Here is a 20,765-nt window from a genome sequence, read left to right as displayed (position 1 = left end):
AGAGAGACAGCACTAGTTGGGGCTGGCAGAGGGAGAGGGAGAAGCAGACTCCCCATTGAGCAGGGAGCCAGGTTAAGTGCTTTAATAAAGACCCAGGCGCCCTGGTTAAGTGTTTTAATAAAAAATGGGTATTGAGGGGTGCACCTGGGTGGTTCAGTCAGTTAAGCATCTGCCTTCAGCTCCGGTCACGAGACCAGGGTCCTGGGTTTGAACCCTGGGTTGGGCTCCCTGCTCAGCAGTGAGCCTGCTTCTCCCACTCCCTCTGCCGCTCCCCAAGGGCTTGTGCTCTCTCGCTCTCTCTGTCAAATAAATAAATAAAATCTTAAAAAAAAAATGTATAGAGAGGCAACTGGGTGGCTCAGTCGGTAAGTGTCCAACTCTTGATTTCAGCTAAGGTCATGATCTCAGGGTTGGGCCCCATGCTGGGCATGGAGCCTGCTTAAGATTCTCTCTTCTTTGTCTCCCTCTATCCCTCCCCTACTCTCTAAAAAAAAAATGGGTATCGAATGTTGTCAGAGGCTTTTTTTTTTTTAGCATCTATGAATCTAAATTATATGATCTCTCCATAGATTTATTAACATGGTGTATGACATTAATGGATTTCCTAATTAAACTAACCTTATGGGCACCTGGGTGGCTCAGTCAGTTAAGCATCTGCCTTTGGCTCAGGTCATGATCCCAGGGTCCCAGGATCGAGCCCCGTGTTGGGTTCCCTGCTCAGTAGGGAGCCTGCTTCTCCATCTGCCTCTGCTCCCCGCCTCATGCTGTCTCTCACTTGCTCTCTCTTTCTCACACACACATGCTCTGTCTCTCTCAAATAAATAAATAAAATCTGAGGCGCCTGGGTGGCTCAGTCGTTAAGTGTCTACCTTCACTCTGGTCGTGGTCCCAGGGTCCTGGGATTGAGCCCCACATCAGGCTCCCTGCTCAGCGGGAAGCCTGCTTCTCCCTCTCCCACTCCCCCTGCTTGTGTTCCCTCTCTCGCTGTCTCTCTCTCTGTCAAATAAATAAATAAATAAAATCTTTAAAAATAATAATAATAAAATAAAATCTTTAAAAAAAAAACTGACCTTGCATTCCAAGGATAAATTCCAGTTGGTCATCATGTATGACTTTTAATTTGATGTTCTATTTTGTTTGCTAATATTTTATTTACTATTTTTGTATGATATTCATAAGTGGTATTGGTCTCTACTTACCCTCTGGTCAAAGCTTTAAATATATCTCATGAATTCTGGTTTAGAGTGTTTTTCATTGTCGTTTTTAAAATTCATGGATTAAGTACTTCCCCTTTCACCTAAAATTCGTCATTTAATAAATGGTTTTAAATTTTTAGTTGGGAGGACATTTTAGTTTTTATTTTGTTAATTTCTGATTTAACTGCTCTGTGGTCATAGCATATATTTATAATATTTCTTCTTTATGGAACTTACTGATGTTTTCTTTGTGACCCAGTATACAATTTTTACACATGTTCACATGCATTTGAGGAGAAGGTGTAATCTCTGTTTTGAGAGTGTAAAGTTCCATGTCGATCCATAATATTTACCCCATGGAATCTTCTATCTCCTTACTTATTATTTTCCACTTGGTAGGACGTGTACTAAGGGGAGTAGTATATCATGTTCTCCAATTATTGGTGAGTTTTTTCTGTGATTCCTTGCATTTCCTGTAGTTTCTATTTTATAAAGGTGGTGTTTCTGTCATTTAGTACGTAAGTATTCAAAACAATCATATATTCATCGTGAATTCCAGCTTTCAGTATTGCAGAGTGTCTGCGTTTGTCAATTCTAATGCTTTTTGGCTAGAATTCAACTTTGTTGACATCTGTATTTTAACCCCTGCTCTTTTATTGTTTCTATTTGTCTGAGATACCTTTGTCCATCTCTAGTTTTAGCCTTTTGGAATCACTTTAACATTTTTTTTCAAGATTTATTTATTTATTTTAGACAGCACGAGAGAGCATGAGTGGGTGGGGGCAGTGAGGGAGAGGGAGAGAAGTCCCAAGTAGACTCTGTGCTGAGCGCAGAGCCCGACGTGGGGGTCAATCTCAGGATCCCGAGATTGTGACCTGAGCTGAAACCAGTCAGACGCACAACTGACTGCACCACCCAGGTGCCCCCCTCCTTTTTTTTTAATTGACTTTCTATTCTGAGTATTCTGGGTATGGTCTTTCATCAGATATATGTGTCATGAATATTTTCTTCGTGTCTATAGCCTCATTTTTTACATCCTTAATGTCTCTTAACAAGAATTATGATTTTGGGTTTCATCCATGTGAGACTGGAGTTTATACACTTTCAGTTTTGTGGAATATTCTATGAATGTACCAATTTTATCCTGTCCTACAGTTGATGGCCATTTGAGTTGTTTCTGGTTTTTATTAGCATGCATGATATTGCTATGAATATTTTCATACAAATCTCCCCTTGTACACATGTGGGGATTTCTTTAGGGTGTTTATCTAAGAATGGGGTTGCTGCATCATAAGGTGTGTGAACTAGTCCCAGATTGTTTTCCAAAGTGATTTTTTCAATTTATGCTCCCTCTAGCATGGTAAAGGGTTCAAGTTGTCCCACACTGTACTCAATGTTTGACAGATTGTTTAATCTTTTGCTAATTTGCTAGGAGTGTAATTATATCACATTGCGGTTTTGACAGGCATTTCCAAGATTATTACTCAGGTTAAACATCTTTTCATATGTTTATTGGCCGTTTATATTTCTTGTGATATATCTGTTCAAGTCTTTTGTTTATTTTCCTTTTTGGTGTTTGCTTTCTTGTTGTATTGATACGTGTGTTCTTTATTCTGGGTGTGAGTCCAGGCTGGGTTTGTTTTCCTCCCCCTCCTCTAGAATGCTTTCACAATTTTAAGCTTACAGAAAAGTTGCAAGTATAGCATAGTGAATACTTATATACCTTTCACTTATGTTCATCAGTTGTTAGCATTTTGCCACATTTGTTTTGCCTCTCTGTATGTAGAGGTTGAAATTTCTTTTTCTGGAACATTTGAAAACAGTGTGCAGACATCATGACATTCATGACATTTCACCCCTAAAACACTGTAGCCTGGGAATAAGGACATTCTTCTAGGCAAAATACCATTATCCTGCCCAAGAAAATTAACAATAATTTCATATTTTAAAAAATATTTTTTATTTAGAGAGAGTGAGCATGAGTGGGAGGAGGGGCAGAGGTGAGAGGGAGAGAGAGAATCCCAAGCAGACTCCGTGCCGATGCCGAGATCTCAACCTGAGCTGAAATCAAGAGTCAGATGCTCAACTGACTGAGCCACCCAGGTCCCCACAGTAATTCCATATTATCTACAGTCCATATTCAGAAATTCCCCAGTTGTCCCCCCCCCCTTTTTGATCCAGTCAAGGTTCATGTGTTAGATCTGGTCACGATGCCTCTTTAGTCTCTCAGTTTAGAACCCTCACCCTGCTTTTTGCTCTTGTTTTTTCTCTTGATCTTGACCTTTTTGATAAGTCTGAGCTAGTTGCCTTGTCCAGTATCCTGTAATCTGGATGTGTCTGATTGTTTTCTGCGAGTTGTTGGCACAGATGTACAAGGATGGTGCCGTGTTTTCTGGCATCAGCTCAGGAGATAAGTGATGCCAGTTTGTTTACTGTTGGCGGTGCCAGCTTCAATCTCATGGTGAAAGTGGTGACAGCCAGATGTCTCCATTGTTAAGGAACATTCTCCTCTTGTGATCAGTAAATAATCTGTAGCGTAATACCTTGGCACAGTGCAAATCCCCTGTTTCCCAACAGCCTTTCACCTGGTTGGGTCCTTTTTCAAATCTGAGTGGTGATTTTTGTGATCTCTTGCTCTCCACTTGTGATTTATTTCCCTATTTTTATTTCTTTAAAAGCATTAAACACCTTTATTTCATATGCCTGAATGCTTTGTGCTCTAGGGGTCTAGTTCTGCCTTTTGTTGTTTCTCATGGCTCTCATGGTGCCATGTTTCCTTTTTTGTTTCTCTGAGTTTTGACTACTTGCATTTCATAGGGCTTTATCGGTGAATTCATCAGGCCTGCGATGAAGGGGGGCTCCTTCTGAGAGACATTTACAGACTGAAGTTTTGGAGACCTCCTAAGGTGTAAATTAGGACTAAAGCCCAAGGGCTGGCATCATTCTGGCACCTCTGGGTGTAGGTCTACTTCTGGTTCAGTCTAACACTGGGCGTTTAGTCCTGTGGGGTCTCATCTTTGTGGAGATGCTCCAGTGAAATTGTCCACTTTGGGAGGGCCCTAAGCTTTGTCTTTCATAGACTCAGAGGCCTTGCCTATAAACCAGAATTCTAGGTCACTAATGTAGCAAATGCCCTCAAGGCAGGTGCCATTTGGGGGGCTCCGTAGACCTTACTGCGTTTGACTTCCACTTACTTAGTGTTTGGCCTCCAAAGGTTCTAAACTTTTTTTTTTTTGACAGCTTAGTGATGTACCGATGATTTGGGGTTTTTATTTTAGTTGTTTTGTGGGCATTTATCCTGCTACAAAGTGGTGCTTCCCTAGTCCGTGCTGGTTATGGAGTTCTTAGGTGCCTTGTGGGACTGCTGGAAGCCGTTCTGTGCTCTTGTGTGGCCCACTTATGGAGGGCCTGGGCGGGGGCCTGTTTGAGGCACTTGCAGCATTCCGTGCGGCAAGTGTACTTGTACTCCCAGACATAGGCAGTCAGTGAGGCAGGACCTGGTGGGCTGGGCTGGCAGGAATAGTGCTCGGGTGACCCTGGTTGTGGTTTCCCTGCTTTGGCTCCCTTCTCAGTGCTCCTTGTTGATTCCAAGCTTCTTCAAGGACCAGTGGTCCTGGTGCAGTAAAACGCAAGGGCTCTGTGACTGGATGCTCAGGGCTGACTCATGGGTCAGGCTGTGGTCTTTGGGTACCAGCTTCTCCCTTGGCCCTGCCTCCTCTGCGTTTGCCAGTCTTTGGTTGTTTGCCTGCCTTCCCGATGACGGGCATCCTTGGGTCCCATGGCTGCTGTGCCTGCCTGCAGTGTGTGTGGCTTAGTGGGAGGGTGAGTCCCAGGTGTAGCCTGGTCCCAGCCACCCATGTGCCTTTCCGCATGGGACCCTGCCTGCGCACCGCTCCTCATGTCAGGAGGAAGGCTCTGGGCCCCTCTCTGTGGGGATGACCCTGAGGCCTGCCAGGCTGCTACCTCTGAGGCGGGACGCAGGGGGGCACTGTCGTCCTCCATCCATGGGCCGAGGGCCTGAGGGGCTTTCGGGGTTCGCAGCATCAGTTGGAAAGGCTGTCAGAGTGGCATAAATTTTGTCAGATTGTCTTTCTTTTTAATTTTGAAAAGAATGTGTCTCTCTTTGACATCTCGAAGAGCAGGCAGAATATCCGAAGTTGTGCTCGGTGGATTAAGTTTCATGTTCCTTTGCCCTCTGGGAGGAAAAGACGAGTGACAGAACAGGGAAACGAGGCAGCGGCGGGCGGCCGGTACCGCGCAGTGGTGTTGCACAAGGGGCTGCGGCCTCCGCTCCAGGCGGCCCGCTGCCAGGGGAGATAGGATAACGCGATTATTCTCAATTAGATTAATAAAGAATAATTAGATGTCATAAATCAAGTAATCATAGGATATTGTCATGGGAAAAATATGTAGCTAGAATTAATTAGTTTTCAAATAAAGCGTTTATTTTAATTGCTTGAAATGATGGAGCCCTTAATTGCCGATGCATCATTTTGGCCTGAACGTTTTGGTTGTTGTAACAACGTGACGGGTTTGTTCCCTGCAGTTCTGGGGAAACAATAGAGGAGAACTTGATTTCATCACCTCAGACTGAGCCTTGTGTTGGTGAGGTTCTGGAAACTCCCATCAGGCCGCAGGCAGGTGGCAAGTGTGGGCTGTGCTTCAGCTGGCGCTGCCCAAGGCCCCCATGCTTCCTGTGCGTGTGTGTGAGTGTGTGCATGCATGTGCGTGCGTGTGTGTGCATGTGCGTGTGTGCCGTCTGTCCGTGTGCACATGCGTGTGCATGAACGCAGTGTGTGTGCGTGTCAGCACCGCACCATGGGAGCCTGTGCGGAAGTGGCCTGTAGGACATCGAGGCCCTGACCGTGAGGATGGGATGCCCCCCACCCCCCAGCCCTGGGGACCGGGGCTTTTCCGATGGGTCGAGGTGCTTTAGTGGGGTTCTCCATTCTTGGGTTTCTCCAGATCTCGGGCCCTGGAGCTGACCAGCTGTTCTGACGGAGCAGACATAGCACAGACAGCCAGTAGCTTCTGAGGGCCCAATAGCTGCTCCTCTGAATTTTGTCCCAAGCCTGCCTGCCTGAGGGCAGCCTTGCAGGGTTCATAGCCCTGGCTGAGCAGTGTCTCCTGGCAGCTCGCCTGTCCCAGCCCAGAGCAGGGGTCGTGGGTTATGGAGCAGTGTGGGGTCAGGTCTCTGTCCTCAGGAGGCCGTCCTTGTGTTTGGGAAGAGTCAGCTGGTTTTTAGCTAAAGGTGAGAGAGGCTTTTAGAGGGAGAACCCTAAAAAAGAAAGAAAGAAACAGGGACTTGGCCATTTGTAAGGTCCATCCCAGGGACCCCTTCCTTCTCTTTGGAACCCTCGACAGAGGCAGATCAAACAGTAGGGCAGCCACCACTGGTCTCTCACCAGTAAGGGTGAGCCTCTGCCCCTTGCTGGCCCTACGGTGTCTGCTCTGGGTCATTAGGATCTGTCAGTGGCCTTCTGCCGGGTCTCTGCAGCGTTTCCCTGGCTCTGGTGGTCTCCGGAGTCTCGGGTCACTGTCCCCCACCCCCACCACTGCCCTGCTGTCTAGGTGACTCGGAACCCCTTGGCTTACAATGCCCCAGCTGCCTTGACAGTGGCATTTCTCAGGTGTTTTGAACCTTTCGCTCTAGTGAAGCGATTCCAGGCTCTATTTTGAAGAGAGAAAGAAGGAAGGGTCTGGGATGGTTTCAAGGAGGGGAGGTACAGGGCTTCCCGGTTGAGGGCGTGGCTGAAGTGGTGCCTGGACTGGTCTCCTGCTGGAGAAACCCACGCCTCTCTTGCCTCTGCGCCTGCGTGTTTGCCCGTCCTCGGCCTCAGCCCCCTTCTGCGTGGGCCTCCAGCCTTGGCCTGGAACCCCCTTCTGACCTCTTGGCATTGGCCAAGGCTCCCTCCTGGAGGAATGCTCTCTTCTCTGTTCCTGTTCTTTGCCCTGCCCAGTTCCTCTGGCGGCTGTGGCTCCCTCAGCGGCCGGGCAGCCTCTTCCCTGCTCTGTGTACAGGCTGGAGATGGGCAGGCGGGGAAGTGTCTGAGAGCCCAGGAGGAGAGGCCCTCCTGATGAAGTTGCTGCAGCTCCCCAGCGGTCTGCTCCTGGCCTTTCCCTCTGCACCCTCAGCCTGGCTTGGGACCTGCGGGCTGATGGATGTGCCCCTGAGTCATTGGAGCAGGTCACTTCTGGCCCAGTAACCACCCCTGCACCGTTGCTAGGACGGGCTCAGTGGGGACACTGGGAGGCTTCGCCTTTCAGGTGGGTGGGCCCCACAGGACCAGTGATTTGAGGAAGGGTCACTCATCTGTGGTATCAGTCCTCCTGGGGAGCGGCAGGGTAACTCAGTCCCTGCCCCTTGCCCACACACCAGTGCACTGGCCACTCTGCCTCTTGGTGGCAGCATGCAGACTTCAGGCCTGAGTCTGAGGAGCCTGGGGAAGCTCACCAGACCATTCCCTGCCTCCGTTTCTCCAACAGTAAATGTGCTGCTGCCTTCTCTAAGGCCCTCAGGACCCAGCAGGGGTGTCTGCAGCACATGTGAGAGAGAGCCTCCTCTACATCTGTGGGTCCTTCTCCTCCACCAGCCCCCCAGGGGCCCCACACACCTCTTGTCTGTCCATTGGTTCGTCCCTTCAGTACGCACTTGCTGAGCAGCTGCTATGTGCCTGGTGCCGGTGGCCAGGGCTCTGGTCTGGGGGGAGCAGGCCAGGGTGGCCCCTGTTCCCTGGGCTTGCTACAGGGCCAGAGTAGACAGCACGTCCTGGCATGTCCTTGCTCCACTGCAGGGAGGAGAGGAGATGGGCCTCATGAGGGAGGAGGGAGACTGAATTTGCAGTACTCAGCCAGGTCCAGAGGCAGGACAGACACCCCAGGGCGTGTGGACAGCCCAGGTGAGAAGAAGCCAGCCCGAGTGAGGAAGAGTCACTCCTCCTGCTGCAGTGGCCAGTGGGATTCAGAGAGTCAGAGGAAACAGACGGTGGGTGGACAGCGAGCCCTGGAGGCCAGTGGTGGGCTCTACGCAGGGCACTGAGGGTGAGAGTGACCTCAGAAGGGTGTGGGCGCCCCCGTGCCCTCCCAGAGGTGGTGCAGGCTGGGGCCACGGTGATGCCATGTGGGGGTAGAGGCCAATAGGCAGGGTGGAAGACAGGCGGGAGGGGGTGGGCAGCATCCAGGGAGGCTCCTACTGCCTTCCTGAAGGCGACAGGTGGGTCACTTACACCCTTCCTTGGTCCCCAGATGACGGCACCCCTGCCCACTATGGCAGCCTCCCCACTCCCACCGCCAGACCCCCAGTTTGTCCTCCGAGGTACCCAGTCGGCGGTGCATGCGCTGCATTTCTTCGGAGGAGCCCGAGGACAGGAGCGCCCACTCCTCCTCTCAGGGTGAGTAGCTGCGGCCCCAGCCCAACCGCAGGGGTTAGCCCAGGGTGAATTTAGGGGGCGGTGGGCTAGCAATGAGTCCGGGGCTCATTTGGGGATCCTAGTGACGGGCTCAGGCCTCCCATTACTCGGGCGCACTTTCAGAACCCACTTGACAAGCTGGCCCGTGGGCCTGGCCCCCTCAGAGGAGGCAGGGAGCACGCCCTCTCTGTGATAGACACTGTCCAGTTTACAGTGTCAGCGGCAGCCCCCTCTCCCTCTGCGTGAGGCGCCCTCAGAGGCTCCCGAGGGCCCTTGGCCCGCCGTCCCTGGACAAGGAGCACCGTACCACTTTTACCCGTAGTTCGCATGTACAGCCGTCACCTAAACTAGATCTCCCGACTGAAATGCCTGGTCCACCAGCTGTGTGGTTTCCAGGCCAGCCCCGCAGAGCATGCTGGGAATGCCCTCCCCTGATGCCTCTTCCTGAGCTGTGCTTGCGCTTGTCAGAACAGGTCCCTGAGTGGGCTGGTGCACATCTGGAGCCTGCAGACGCGGAGGGCGGTTGCTACGCTGGACGGCCACGGGGGCCAGTGTGTGACCTGGCTGCAGACACTGCCCCAGGGGCACCAGCTCCTCAGGTGGGTGTTGGTGGCAGCAAGTACAGTCCCAAAGGAGTCAAGTTATAGCCTTCAGCAGGGGCCAAGAGCTTGCCACTGGAGGCTCTCGGGGTCTCCGCCAGCTGCCGGGGCAGCCCCTTCCCATGGCAGAGCCATGTGGTCTCTGCCCTTGGCCTCTCCGGAGGCAGTGTCCGCATACACTGGGTGCCTGCCACTGTAGCCTCTGTGACCAGGGCTCTGTCCAGGCACGTGCCCACTGAGAAGAGCCTGATGAACGCACGAAACAGCTCTGTCTGCAGCCCCACCCCACCTGTGGCCTAAGCAGAGCCCTCCCTGGCCTGCCAGGGCTCTCCAGTGGCAGGAGCGAGGGGTCCGTGGCTGAGCTCAAGGCTTCTCCTTAGAGGAGCCTCAGCTTCCCTCCTGTGGACCCCAGGGCTCTGGTGTCGCGACACCTGCTCTGACGGCTGGTCCCCTTCCCATGAGGTGGCAAGGACTGGTCACCAGGGTGGTGCAGAGCCTGCGCCTAAAGCCCACCCACTGATTGGGCTTGTGCTCCAGACCCCGAGTGCAGCCGCTCCCCGGGGCGCTGGGAGTGCCACACCGGCTCCCAGGCCCATGGCATTTGGGCTGACTGGTGCGGCGTGGGAGTCTGGCACTCCTGACAGAGGAAACTGCACGTGCCAAAGCCACAGTGGGCCCAGCTGTGAGTGGCTGGAGGCCGGGCAGCAGACCCCAGGGGGACTATGTTCTGGCACTGCCACCATGGCCTTGTAGAGGCACCAGGCTGGGCACTCCAGGCAAGAGGTGGGCCAGGGGGCAGCAGGAAGGGGCAGGTGGGTGAGAGAATGAGTTTATGTCTACCAAGTTTAAGTGAAACATTCCTGAATGCCCTCCAGGGCAGGTCTGTCTTCCTGCTGTGGACTCGGAGCCTGGACATCTAGGCATCATGGTTCCCAGTCCCCAAAGCACGAGGCCTGTCAGGGACCCACCCTTCTTCAAAGCACTTTTGTGCCAGACATGCCGCTCCCACCACTTGGAAGGTGGCTTGCAGGTGATCAAAGGACCAGCGGTATCCAGGAGGACGGAGGCCCTGGACGCCTGTGCTTGCAGAGCCCCAAGCTGGCTCCCTTCTCCCCCAATTGGTGTGGAAGGCCCTCCATGTGGTTGTGGACTTTCCCTGATGCTTAGAATAGATGTTGCATCCCAGTATCACTAAACCACTTGCACTGGGGGCTGCTGTTTGTAAACATTCCTCCTGAGTTTTCGGCCGAGACCGCAGGCCCTTTGGCGCCTCCCACTCCTCCAGGGCCCAGGTGCCTTGGGCTGTTCCCAGGGAACTCCCAGCCCTGGGCTCTGCTCAGAGAGCGAGCCTGATGTTTTGTGGGGAGGCAAGCGGCAAGGGCAACCTGTGAGTGAGTGTTTGATGGGCCTTCCCTTTCCGAGCTGGGTGGCGCTGCGGTGGCCCTGCTCCCGGGTCAGGAGGTCCGCTGCGCAGACCGTGCAGGTACTTGGAATGCCCAGGTGCGTTTACGTTGCACTAGAGGCCGTGCGCCCAGCTGTGTTTGGAAGCCAAGTCTCTCCAGAGGGGCCCTTGGGCAGGGAAGGTACGCTTTCATGTCTAGGTTGAGGCCGGAGGGCAGAAAGCTGGGGGCCAGGCTGAGCGTTAGGCGCCGCCCTCATGCCCGAGGGCACAGCTGTGCCCGGTGACAGCCACCTGGGTGGGTTTGCTCCCTCCCTTTTTCATTGTGGGCTGTAGCACCCTTACAGAAGAGTGCCTAGAACAGTTTTACAGAGTGGACACCTGGGTAACCACTCCAGTCAGGAGGCAGAACGCTGACGTCTGCTCCGTTCTCGTCCTCAGGGGGCAGCCCCGGCACCTCGCTCTTGCCTTACCCTTCTGAATGTGCATCTCCAAAAAGCATAGACTTGTTAGGTCTGGTTTTTTTCTTACTTAAAAAAATGGGGCCGTGCAGAACAGCTTCCTTTGTATGTGACTTCTTCCGCTCAGCTGCACTTTGTGAGCTCCGCGACGGTGCATGCGGCTACAGGGCATCGTGGGGGGTTTCTCTGTGCAGTGTTCTGCTGAATGTGTATGTATACCCCGATTATGTCTCATTCTACCATCAGTGGAGATCTGCGTCATCCGCTTGAGGCCGAGAAGCTTAAGAAGACCCCTGTCTGGGTCTCCAGGTGCCCAGTGCACACACGTCTGCAGGTTGGACCCTGGACCCAGAAGTGGGCCATCTGGGCCACAGGGCGCGCCCACGTTGGGCGGCTCAGAGGGTGCCATGCTGTCGTCAGTGGAGTGCCCCCACCCCCGCACTGCTGTCTGGGGCCTGGGAGCTTCTGGGTGCGGCCTAATTTGCATTTTCCTGACCACTTAATGAGCCAGCCCTCTCTGTGTTTGTCAGCCACTGGGATAGTCTCCCTGCAATACACGTTTCTCTATCAGATTGCCTACCTTTTTCTCATTGAGTTACAGGGGTTCTTTTTATATTCTAGGTATGGTTGATATTTTTACATCACCAGGCTCTTCTCCCAAAAAGTGGCTTATAGTTCTCACTCACTTAATGGTGTGTTAGTGAGCAGAAGGTAGCCATTTAAATGGGGTCAGATCTGCCATCTTTCCCTTATGGCTGGTGCTTCTGTGTCATGTGAAGGAGTCCCAGCAACAGGTCGTGAAAACCTCCCTGATCTCCCAGGGCCCTCACTCTTGTTCCTTTTTAGCCCACACTGCATCTGGGATTGACGGTCGGTGTGGGTGAGCGTTCTTTGTTTCTGTATGGATGCCCGGCGGTCCCGTCCTCCCGGCCCTCGTGTCCCCTCCAAGCTGAGCGACGTGGGCAGTTGAGGAAGTGGACCGTGGGGGCGGGGGGCTTGCACGCAGAGGCGTTGGAGCAGCGTGCCCAGCGGCAGAGAGCCAGGGTGATGGGGGTGGGGTCTCAGAGGTGGCTGGAAGCTTGGGAGATTGGCTGCGTCGTGCAGGCAAGTCTGCCAGTGGAACGTGGCAGTAAATATCTTGAGGAAAATAGGAGGCAGGTTTTTCCCAGAGAACAGAGTCACAAACCTGAGAAGGAGGAAGGGGAGGAAGAAGCCCGGGGCATCAGCTTGAACTTGTGAGGTTTTGAAAATATATACACAAAGACAGGTACAGAAATACTTGTGTGTGTGTATGTTTGCATGTGCGAGTGTGTGTGTTTGTGAGGTTTGTGTGTGAATGAGGGGTGTGTGTGTAAGGTATGTCTGCATGAGTCAGGTGTGTGTGTGAAGTACGTTTGTGAGTGTGAATGTGTGTCTGAGGTATGCTTGTGTGTGTATGTGTGTGAGTGTTTGCTGTGTGGGGGGGGAGAGAGAGGTATGCTTGTGTGTGTGAGTATGTGCGTGTTGGCTGGCTCTGCCGAGAGGGCCTGGTAGCAGCAGCACCTCGCAACAGTGAGCACACCAGCACACTGATCTTGGTTTGCACATATCTCTCTGCACTGGAAGGAAGAAGGATTCCTTGGAGAAACAATTCTAGGTCTGGAATATCTTGCTGATGGACATGTGTCAGAAGGACTCTGAGCCAGCTCGAAGGCAGTCCCGTTGGCCAACCTGGGATGGTTTGAGCACAAAAATAAGTAATGGGAAGTGTAGATGACGGCCCACTGAGTAATACAGGAACACGTAAGTCCAAACCGATGGAAGCAGAGGGAACAGAAGGAGAGGGAAACGCCCATTCTTCCTGTAGGATAGCATCTCGTAAATGGAGGAGGTGGTGGGCTTGGGAGTCCCCTGCCAGTGGCCGTGAGGGCCTAGTGGACAGGTGGGCAATGTCGCTATGTGCCAAGACTGAGCCATCTGAGGGTTAGAATACAGATGGACCAGCTGGGGTCTGATGTCTCTGTAAAGGTATTTTGCTTTTAACTTAGCAGTACTGAGTGAGCACACTTTTCCAGAATTCGGCTCCTATCTGCCCTCCCCTTGGGTGTAGTGTGCCAGACATTTGTCACCGTCTGCAGTCCATCTTGGGAGCCTGACACCCTGATTGTTTTCTTTACATATACACACTAAAGTTTGCTCTTTGTGGGGTTTTCTTGTGGGCTTGACGATGTCCACCATCACGTCAGTGCCACCCCGGGGCCACCCAGGGCAGTGAGCACCCCGCAGAGCCTCCGTGCTGCCCCCTGTAGGTGGTGGCCCCAGTCCCCCACGCGCCGGAATGTCCCACCAGGGGAATCTCGAGGTAGGTGGCCGTTGGGCTCCGGCTTCCCTCACTTAGCAGAACGCACCCAATACTCCTGCGGTTGTAGCATGAGTCCCAGTTTGTCCCTGTCTGTTGCTGAGCGGAATTCTGTGGTGTGGATGCATCATGGTTGGTTCCCCGGCCTCCTACTGAAGAGTCACGTCCAGTTTGGTCCGGGCAGTTAGGAACAGAGCTGCTGTAAACATTTGCGTACCGGCTTCTGTGTGAATATAGGTTTTAAATTCACTCGGGAAAATTCGTGAAGGTGGGATTGCTGGGCTGTCACGGTTAATTCACAGAGGGAGGGAGGAGGGTGAGCTCACACTTTGGCCGCGTGGGGAGTGGCAGGAAGAGCACGGGAGGCTGGTCATGGGGCGTGTGTCGCAAAGCTCCTTGGAACTTGGTTGACAGTGTACGCTTGGTATGGCCCATGAATGTGTCAGGCATCAGGCATCTTGGATGCAAAGCCCTTCCTTCGGCGTCCGGCTGACCTCGGCACACTGGCATTTGTCCAGGTGGGACACCCAGTCTGCTCACCTGGGAGGCTCACAGCCTGTCTCCTCTTGGTTTGGCAGTCAAGGTCGGGACCTGAAGCTGCGCCTATGGGACCTGGCAGAGGGCAGAAATGCCGTCGTGGACTCTGTGCCCCTGGAGAGCTTGGGCTTCTGCAGGAGCTCCGTCCTAGCCAGGGGTCAGGAGCGCTGGATGCTGGCTATGCCGGGGAGAGGTAGTGAAGAGGTGAGTGCCAGCCCGCGTGGTGCCTGGCTCCACGAGCCGCTTGCGCTTGGTTCCCCTAAATGGGCATGCTCATCCTAAGAACTGTTGTAGGAATGCTGTGCCTGCCACAGGACCACCACTGAGTGCCGGATTGCAACTCCAGGGGCCTTGGTCTGGCCGCCTGTGGGGTGCCTGGTGGTGAGCGTCAGGAAGGGAGGCCCCAGCACCCAGTACTGCACGGCATGAGGCTCGAGACCTTCAGGAGTTCGGGGGAGAGACTACCCGGAGAGGTCCTCCGAGGACTTAGGAGCAGGCATGTGTGGAGGGGCTGGCCAGCAGGGGGTGGTGGGAGAGAAACCGAGGCCTTGTGGAAGTCGGGCATCAGAGCCAGGGCAGCAGCGGCAATCTTTTGGGGAGCTGAACTGGGTTCTGGCATGAGAGGCCTCGGTCAGATCTGGAATGCTGGGGGTAAAGGCCAGCACCGGGGTAGTAAGCGCAGTACAGGGGGTGCAGGTGAGCAGGGGACCTCAGAGAACGGGGCTCTGGGGGGCGTGGTGGAGCCTCGGAGGTGACTATCAGTTGGAGTGCAGGCCAGAGTGGCCAGCAGTGTTTGGTGATGGGGATCTGGTCAGGCTGGACGGCATGTCCACACCCCAGAGGCAGAAGAGGCAGAGTCCACCAAGGGAAGCAGTGGCCAGGACATGGGAACAGATGGTGGGAAGCAAGGGTGGAGGGCAAGGTAGAGGGTGAGGGTGTGGCTGGAGGGGCCAGCGCTTGAAGAGCTGAAGGGAAATCGAAGAAACCCAGGAGCAACAATCGGACAGGCCTGGTGAGAGTGGGGGGGCCAGGGGCTCAGCGAGGGCTGAGGACGCACGCACGCAGGGAGAGGGGGCCTCCTGTCTGCCGCCCACACCCACGTCGCCCTGCATTCCCTGCAGCCCCAAGAGGCTGTGCAGCAGGCGGCGCTGGGCAAGGACCCGGGGCCCCGTGCACGCAGCGAGGTTTGGCCCCTACCCAAGAAGACTCATTTGTCTCAAAGCAGATTCAGTTCATAAATAATGAGATAGGAACAGGCATTTATTTGTTCATGATTGCGTTTAAATCACCAATTAGGAGCTACACACACTTTTCTTGCCAATTTGCCAAAAACCTGTTATAAGTTTTATTAATGTGAAAAGAGAGGGGTGTGCTTCCTCCTGGACAGCCAGGGCCAGGCGGCGCCAAGCCTTGCTCCTGCACTGCACACCGCGGAGCCCAGCCCTTCCTACGGATGCGGGGATGCCAGGTGCAGTCCTCCACCTCTCGGCCACTCTGGGCCATCCCGGCTGCGCGGCCCTGCCCCGGGGCCTGGCCCCTGGCACCGCACATGGGCTGCTCGAGGTTGTTTTTAATGGACTTGCCGGCTCCCTATTCGCCAGTGCAGGCGGCATCTAGTCAGGACCTCAGATATCCTGGGAACATGGTGGTTTTCCATGTTCCCACCTGGAATCTGCCTGGACTGAATCTACTTGGAAAAGCATCACTGGCCTGTGCCCAGACAATGCCCGGGGAGGACATGCTCCCACTCCGCTCGGCCGTCTGGGTGGCCACACTTGCCCGAACCAAACATTTTACCTTCTGGAAACAAAGGTTGCAGTCAAGTGCCAGATGGAAAGCACACTGGTGTCTGTAGGAGGCTCTGAGCACCGACGTCCAGGCTGTTGCCAGAGCCCAGAGCTCTTCCTCGGACTCAGAGCGGCCCCTGGGCTTGACCTGGTCCTTGGGCCCTGGGCTCCTTGCACCCAGGATGTGGCTGTAGGTGCCGCCACTCATGCTGCCTCTCACAATGTCTTGCTCAGGCTTCACGGTTGTCCTGGTTTTCCCCCCTCTCCTCCCTGAGCTAACTTGCAGGGTGACTCACCCCTACCCGATCCGGTCGCCTTCACATCCCTCCTCACTGCCACCAGAGGGATCTTCCTGAGCCCGCAGACTGGGAGAGGCCATCCCTTACTGCACCGATGCTGCCCTTGTCCCATGCCATCCAGGGTGTGGGCCTGCGCAAACTGTGTGTCCAGTGACTTCTGTTTCTTCTGGCATCCCTCTCTCCACCAGCACATGCAAGCAATCAGTGTGGCTTCTCCCCCCAGCCCCTTACCGCCCAGTCAACATCTTTTTTTTTTATATATTTATACTTAAAAAAAATTTTTTTTATCAGGGAGAGAGGGAGAGAGAGAGAGAGAATCTTTTTCTTTTTTTAATTTAATTTTTAAAAAAGATTGTATTTATTTGAGAGAGAGAGAAAGAGAGCATGAGTTGTGGGAAGAAGCAGAGGGAGAGGGAGAAGCAGACACCCCACTGAGCAGGGAGCCCCATGTGGGGCTCAACCCCAGGGCCCCAAGATCATGACCTGAGCCGAAGGCAGATGCCTAAAGAACTGAGCCACCCAGGTGCCCCTATTTTTTAAAAAATTTTAAAAATATTTTATTTATTTATTTGACAGAGAGCACAAGCAAGGGGAGCAGCAGGCAGAGGGAGAGGGGGCCTGATGTAGGGCTCAATCTCAGGACCCTGGGATCATGACCCGAGCCAGAGGCAGACGCTTAAGTGCCAGGAGAGAAGATCTTAAGCAGGCTCCACGCTCAGCTGGCTCCTCCCTCTCCCTCTGCCTTCACGCTGGTGGCTTGCTGCTTTGCACTTGCACAGGGCTGGGTGTCCAAGTGTCCCAACTGAGAGGAGCACGTCTTTCTTCTGTGGAGCATGTGGCCTCTGGGGTGAGCGTGCCCTGGCCGGGGCTCACAGGCTTACCATAGTGTCTGCAGCTGATTCTCGAACAATAAGCCTGAAACTGAGCTGCTGGTACTCACTGCCAAGGACACAGGGGCTCCGAAAAAGCCCCCTCCCCTTCCCCTGGGTGTTCACCTTACTTCTGGGCCATACTTAGGTACCACTGTGTCTTGGTGGTCACGTGGCTTTTCTTGCATTTCTTTTTATTTCTCTTAGAGCTTCTTGAGCGTCTTTGCTGTTCCAGGGGCTCCTTCTAGCAGCCTTTTATTTCATGACAGTAACAACTGCTCCCATCACGGAGGGTCTTTTCTGTCTCCTTTGTGGGCAGTGAGGGCTGCGGTGGGTGGCTGGCATGGACACTGATCCTACAGGCCCAGCAGACGTGGGGGGGCTGTGTGCATGCGTGTGCACATGTGTGTGCATGTTTGTGGGGACGTATACGTACTCTGCAGTGAGCCCCTCCCCTAGGATACTGTGGGCCTCTGGTGAGGGCCCTGCCCGGAAGGGGGGCACAGCCTCAGCCATGGGGGGCCGCCCCCATGCAGGCCTGCAACTGAGAAGACCAGGCTGCGTCACCGGCTTTCTCCCCTGCGGGCAGCGTGCCCTCAGGCGGACCCAGCGTGCAGCTAGCAGATCTGGGGCTTACACTCAGGACTTAATCTCAGGTCTTGGGCTGGTTCTCCCATGTGGCTTAGTGAGAGAAGCTCAGACCCACATGCTTCCAGTTCACTGGGTGTCGGAGAGCAGGCCAGCTGTCCCTTCAGTGCCCCCAACCTCCCTGCACCTCAGACTCTTCATCTGCAAACCAGAAGGTGTCCTCTTGTTGGCAGGGGATGATGTGTGGCTTCCACAATGGCCACACGTTGTTGTGACATTTTCAGTACAGCCCCTCTCACCGGTATCAAGCAGAGCTACGGGCTGGCTGAGCCTCCCCATCATGGAGCACCAGACCTGCTTCACACGGAATCCCCTCTACCTCCAAGCACCACCGGAGGGGGCGCCCTTGTCCCTGCTGGTGGATGAGGGAGATGAGGTGGTAGGGATGGGGAGGGGGTGGCAGTTTCTGGTCTGCAGTGCTCCAGTGCCCAGGCCTGCTCCTTGTGGCTGCAGCTGTCCCCTGCAGACGGTGTGGGGCAGAGCTTGCCCCAGCTCGGGTGGACAGGCCTGAGTGGGACCTGGCTGTGTGGACCAGAAAGGCACATCTTCCAGCCCGGGTTCAGGAGGCCCTGCACCTGCATTCAGGTGACTCAAATCACCACTGTGATGCCCAGTATAGAGGTGCAGGGTGCTGGGAACAGCCAGGCCCCAAACAGTTTCCCTTGGTGCACGCCATGTTCATTTCCTAGGCTTGCTGGTGGTCCCCAGGGGTTCCCTGTGCACTTTTTTTTTTTTAAGATTATTTATTTATTAATTTGACACAGAGAGAGAGAGCACAAGCAGGGGGCGTGGCAAGCAGAAGAAGAGGGAGAAGCAGGCTCTCTGCTGAGCAGGGAGCCCTATGCGGGGCTCAATCCCAGGACCCTGGGATCATGACATGAGCCAAAGGCAGATTCTTAACCGACTGAGCCCCCCAGTCGCCCCCCTCCCCGTGCAGTCCTGTAAACCATTTGATGCACCTGAGATAGCTCAGAGTTGTTCACGTGAAAGCCCACATCCGGAAAGAGAAGGAGGCAGAGGTCAGGAGGATGGGCAAACTGAAGTCAGTGCCAAGCGAGCCTCCTGCTCGGTGAAGAGATAAAATTGGCAGAGGCTGGAGGCATCTGCCAGGCGGTGATGCTGGTTAGAGGGACATGCGGGTCACTCAGAAATGACGTCTGAGTTTCACAACGCCCAGCAGCGCCTGAGCCCACGAGCCTGTGCGGCCTAATTAGGAGGCTCAGCTCCCAGGTTCCTCCGGGGAGCAGACAGAAACTCGCAGCAGCCTTGGCTAATCGCCTTAAAAGTCTCTTGTTTGTATAGCACAGGCTCGACTTGGCGTCGGCCCAAATCAACTTGTTTTCTTACTGTCAGGTTCAGATTCTGGAGATGCCATCCAAGACGTCAGTGTGCACCCTGAAGCCGGAGGCAGATGCCAAGCCAGGCATGCCCATGTGCCTGGAGCTGTGGCAGGTAAGGCCCAGCGCACGCCAACCACGCCCTGCCAGCCACGCCTTCCGGGCCGTGAATCATACCCCATTCAGGATTTGGTTTATCGGAAAACGAAAGGACAGTTAGCCCCCTGGGAGTGTGTGTGCACATGGCCTTCCGCAGCCTCAGTGTCTCGTCCGGCTCCTGCTGCCCTCCTGCCGCTGCTGCCTGTCCTACAAGCTGCCCGGGGCAGGCCTGGCTTATGCTGTCCTCCTCAGGGCGCCGCCCGGCCTGTGCAGTGAGGAGGGACAGCTGGGTCAGCGGAAAAGCCCCCTCCGGCAGAGGGCCGTGTACTCCACTCCTCTCTGCACACCAGCGTGCGGCCCTGCGGCCTGCGGCCCTGCGCAGGGCTAGGAGGGGAATGCTGACTAACCCTGCAAGCCTGCCCAGCCCCTGCTTTGCTTGGGATTACTTTTTGTTACTTCTTTGCCTCAGAGGCAGGAGTGGGCTTAACTCGCTGACTTTCCCTGCAGCCACACTTGGCATTTCTGATTCATAGTCATTTCCTTCTTTCTTGTCTATTCTTTCTGATTGGAGAGGGTCAGAAGCCATCTCCTGGGGCTGGCAGCTGAAGCCTGGGACCAGGGAGTGGGTCACATGCCTGAGTCCTGGCAGGATGGGTTTCGGCTCCAAGGCCAAGTGTGAGGCCTTGGGAGGGATCCTCCCGGGCCCACCCACTTGCCTCTACTAGTGGCCCCATCCCTCCTCAAGACATAGCCTCCCCCCAGCCACAGGGGACAGCACCGGCTCAAAGTGTAGGTTTCTGTTTCTCAGGGCTGCTAGTGTTTGGGGCAACAAAGCAAGTGGTCTGGTGTGTTCACTTGGAAAGAATCCCAGCAGCATCTTTGCCCTGGCAGAGACTGTGGTGGATAGGTCATTGACCAGTGCCTGCCTTGGGGAGCACTGCTTATAGGCCGTTTTTCCAGCTCTGTTCAGTTCACCAGCACCTTCTGGGAGCTACCCTGAGCCTGCCTGAGATCAGGAGGAGGTGATTCCTGCCTCATGCCGCTCTGCTTGTTCGAACTATTCACAAGGTGGGCTTGGGCACTTTAGAGATGTATGTCTGTGGGGCCAACAGGGCCCACAGGGCCAGGCAGCCCCAGAGACCTTGCCCCATGCTTCTTGTCCCTCCACGGACCTGCGCCTTCTTGCCATTGGTTTCTCCCTGTACAATTTCTTAACCGAGAACATTCCAATGGGAGTTTGTTTCCAATTGGAAATCTGATAAGCTGCTCCCGTGGTGTCCTGCTGCTACAGCACCTCTCAGAGAGAAGTCCACGGCGGGCTGAGTTGGCGGAGGCTCCAAGAGCCCCACCTGAGTGACAGTGCTCCTGGCACCCGCAGGTGTGTGGCGGGGAACACCCCAAGGCCGTGACGCCTGGGGCCGTGGCGCCGTGCTCACACTCCCGGGCAGGGCACTGTGGCTGCATCCGCTCGTACTCTGCTCCCTGGAAACACTGTCATTGCGTAATCATGTAAAAATTCCAGCAGAAAAATGTGTAGAAACGGGATGTACAAACTTGTTAAGGTAATTAATATAGTTGACAGAAGGACAAATCGAGTTTTTGTTAGTTGATACAGATCCAACGGAAAGCATTCTGTTAAAAAAGAGTTGACATTAATTTGAAATGTCCTTTTTTTCTCTTCAAACCTGAAGGTCCGGGTTGTAGTTTGTTCATTTGAGTGTGGCAGAGGGGCCTGACATGGCATTTCCCACTGAAACATTCAGACGTAGTCTTCTTTTCTCATCTTT

At 54.1% G+C, this 20,765-nt stretch overlaps 1 protein-coding gene across 6 annotated transcripts in view; it reads left to right on the top strand.

The window, feature by feature from the left end:
- GNB1L (G protein subunit beta 1 like) overlaps positions 1 to 20,765 on the top strand; it is a 60,006-nt gene that overhangs the window by 19,808 nt on the left and 19,433 nt on the right. For 5 of the 6 annotated variants that reach the window (XM_057305839.1, XM_026486320.4, XM_048221578.2 and 2 more), the window contains 4 exons: positions 8,442 to 8,587; positions 9,079 to 9,204; positions 13,981 to 14,143; positions 18,896 to 18,994. In XM_057305839.1, the coding sequence (XP_057161822.1) occupies positions 8,442 to 8,587; positions 9,079 to 9,204; positions 13,981 to 14,143; positions 18,896 to 18,994 (534 nt within the window). The remainder of the gene's footprint in view (positions 1 to 8,441; positions 8,588 to 9,078; positions 9,205 to 13,980; positions 14,144 to 18,895; positions 18,995 to 20,765) is intronic. The other variant, XM_057305841.1, reaches the window with a different exon arrangement.

Source organism: Ursus arctos, unplaced genomic scaffold (assembly GCF_023065955.2).
Source record: "Ursus arctos isolate Adak ecotype North America unplaced genomic scaffold, UrsArc2.0 scaffold_34, whole genome shotgun sequence".
Classification (NCBI taxonomy): domain Eukaryota; kingdom Metazoa; phylum Chordata; class Mammalia; order Carnivora; family Ursidae; genus Ursus; species Ursus arctos.
Note: the sequence above shows the minus strand (reverse complement) of the source record. Positions and strands in the feature narration are given on the sequence as shown.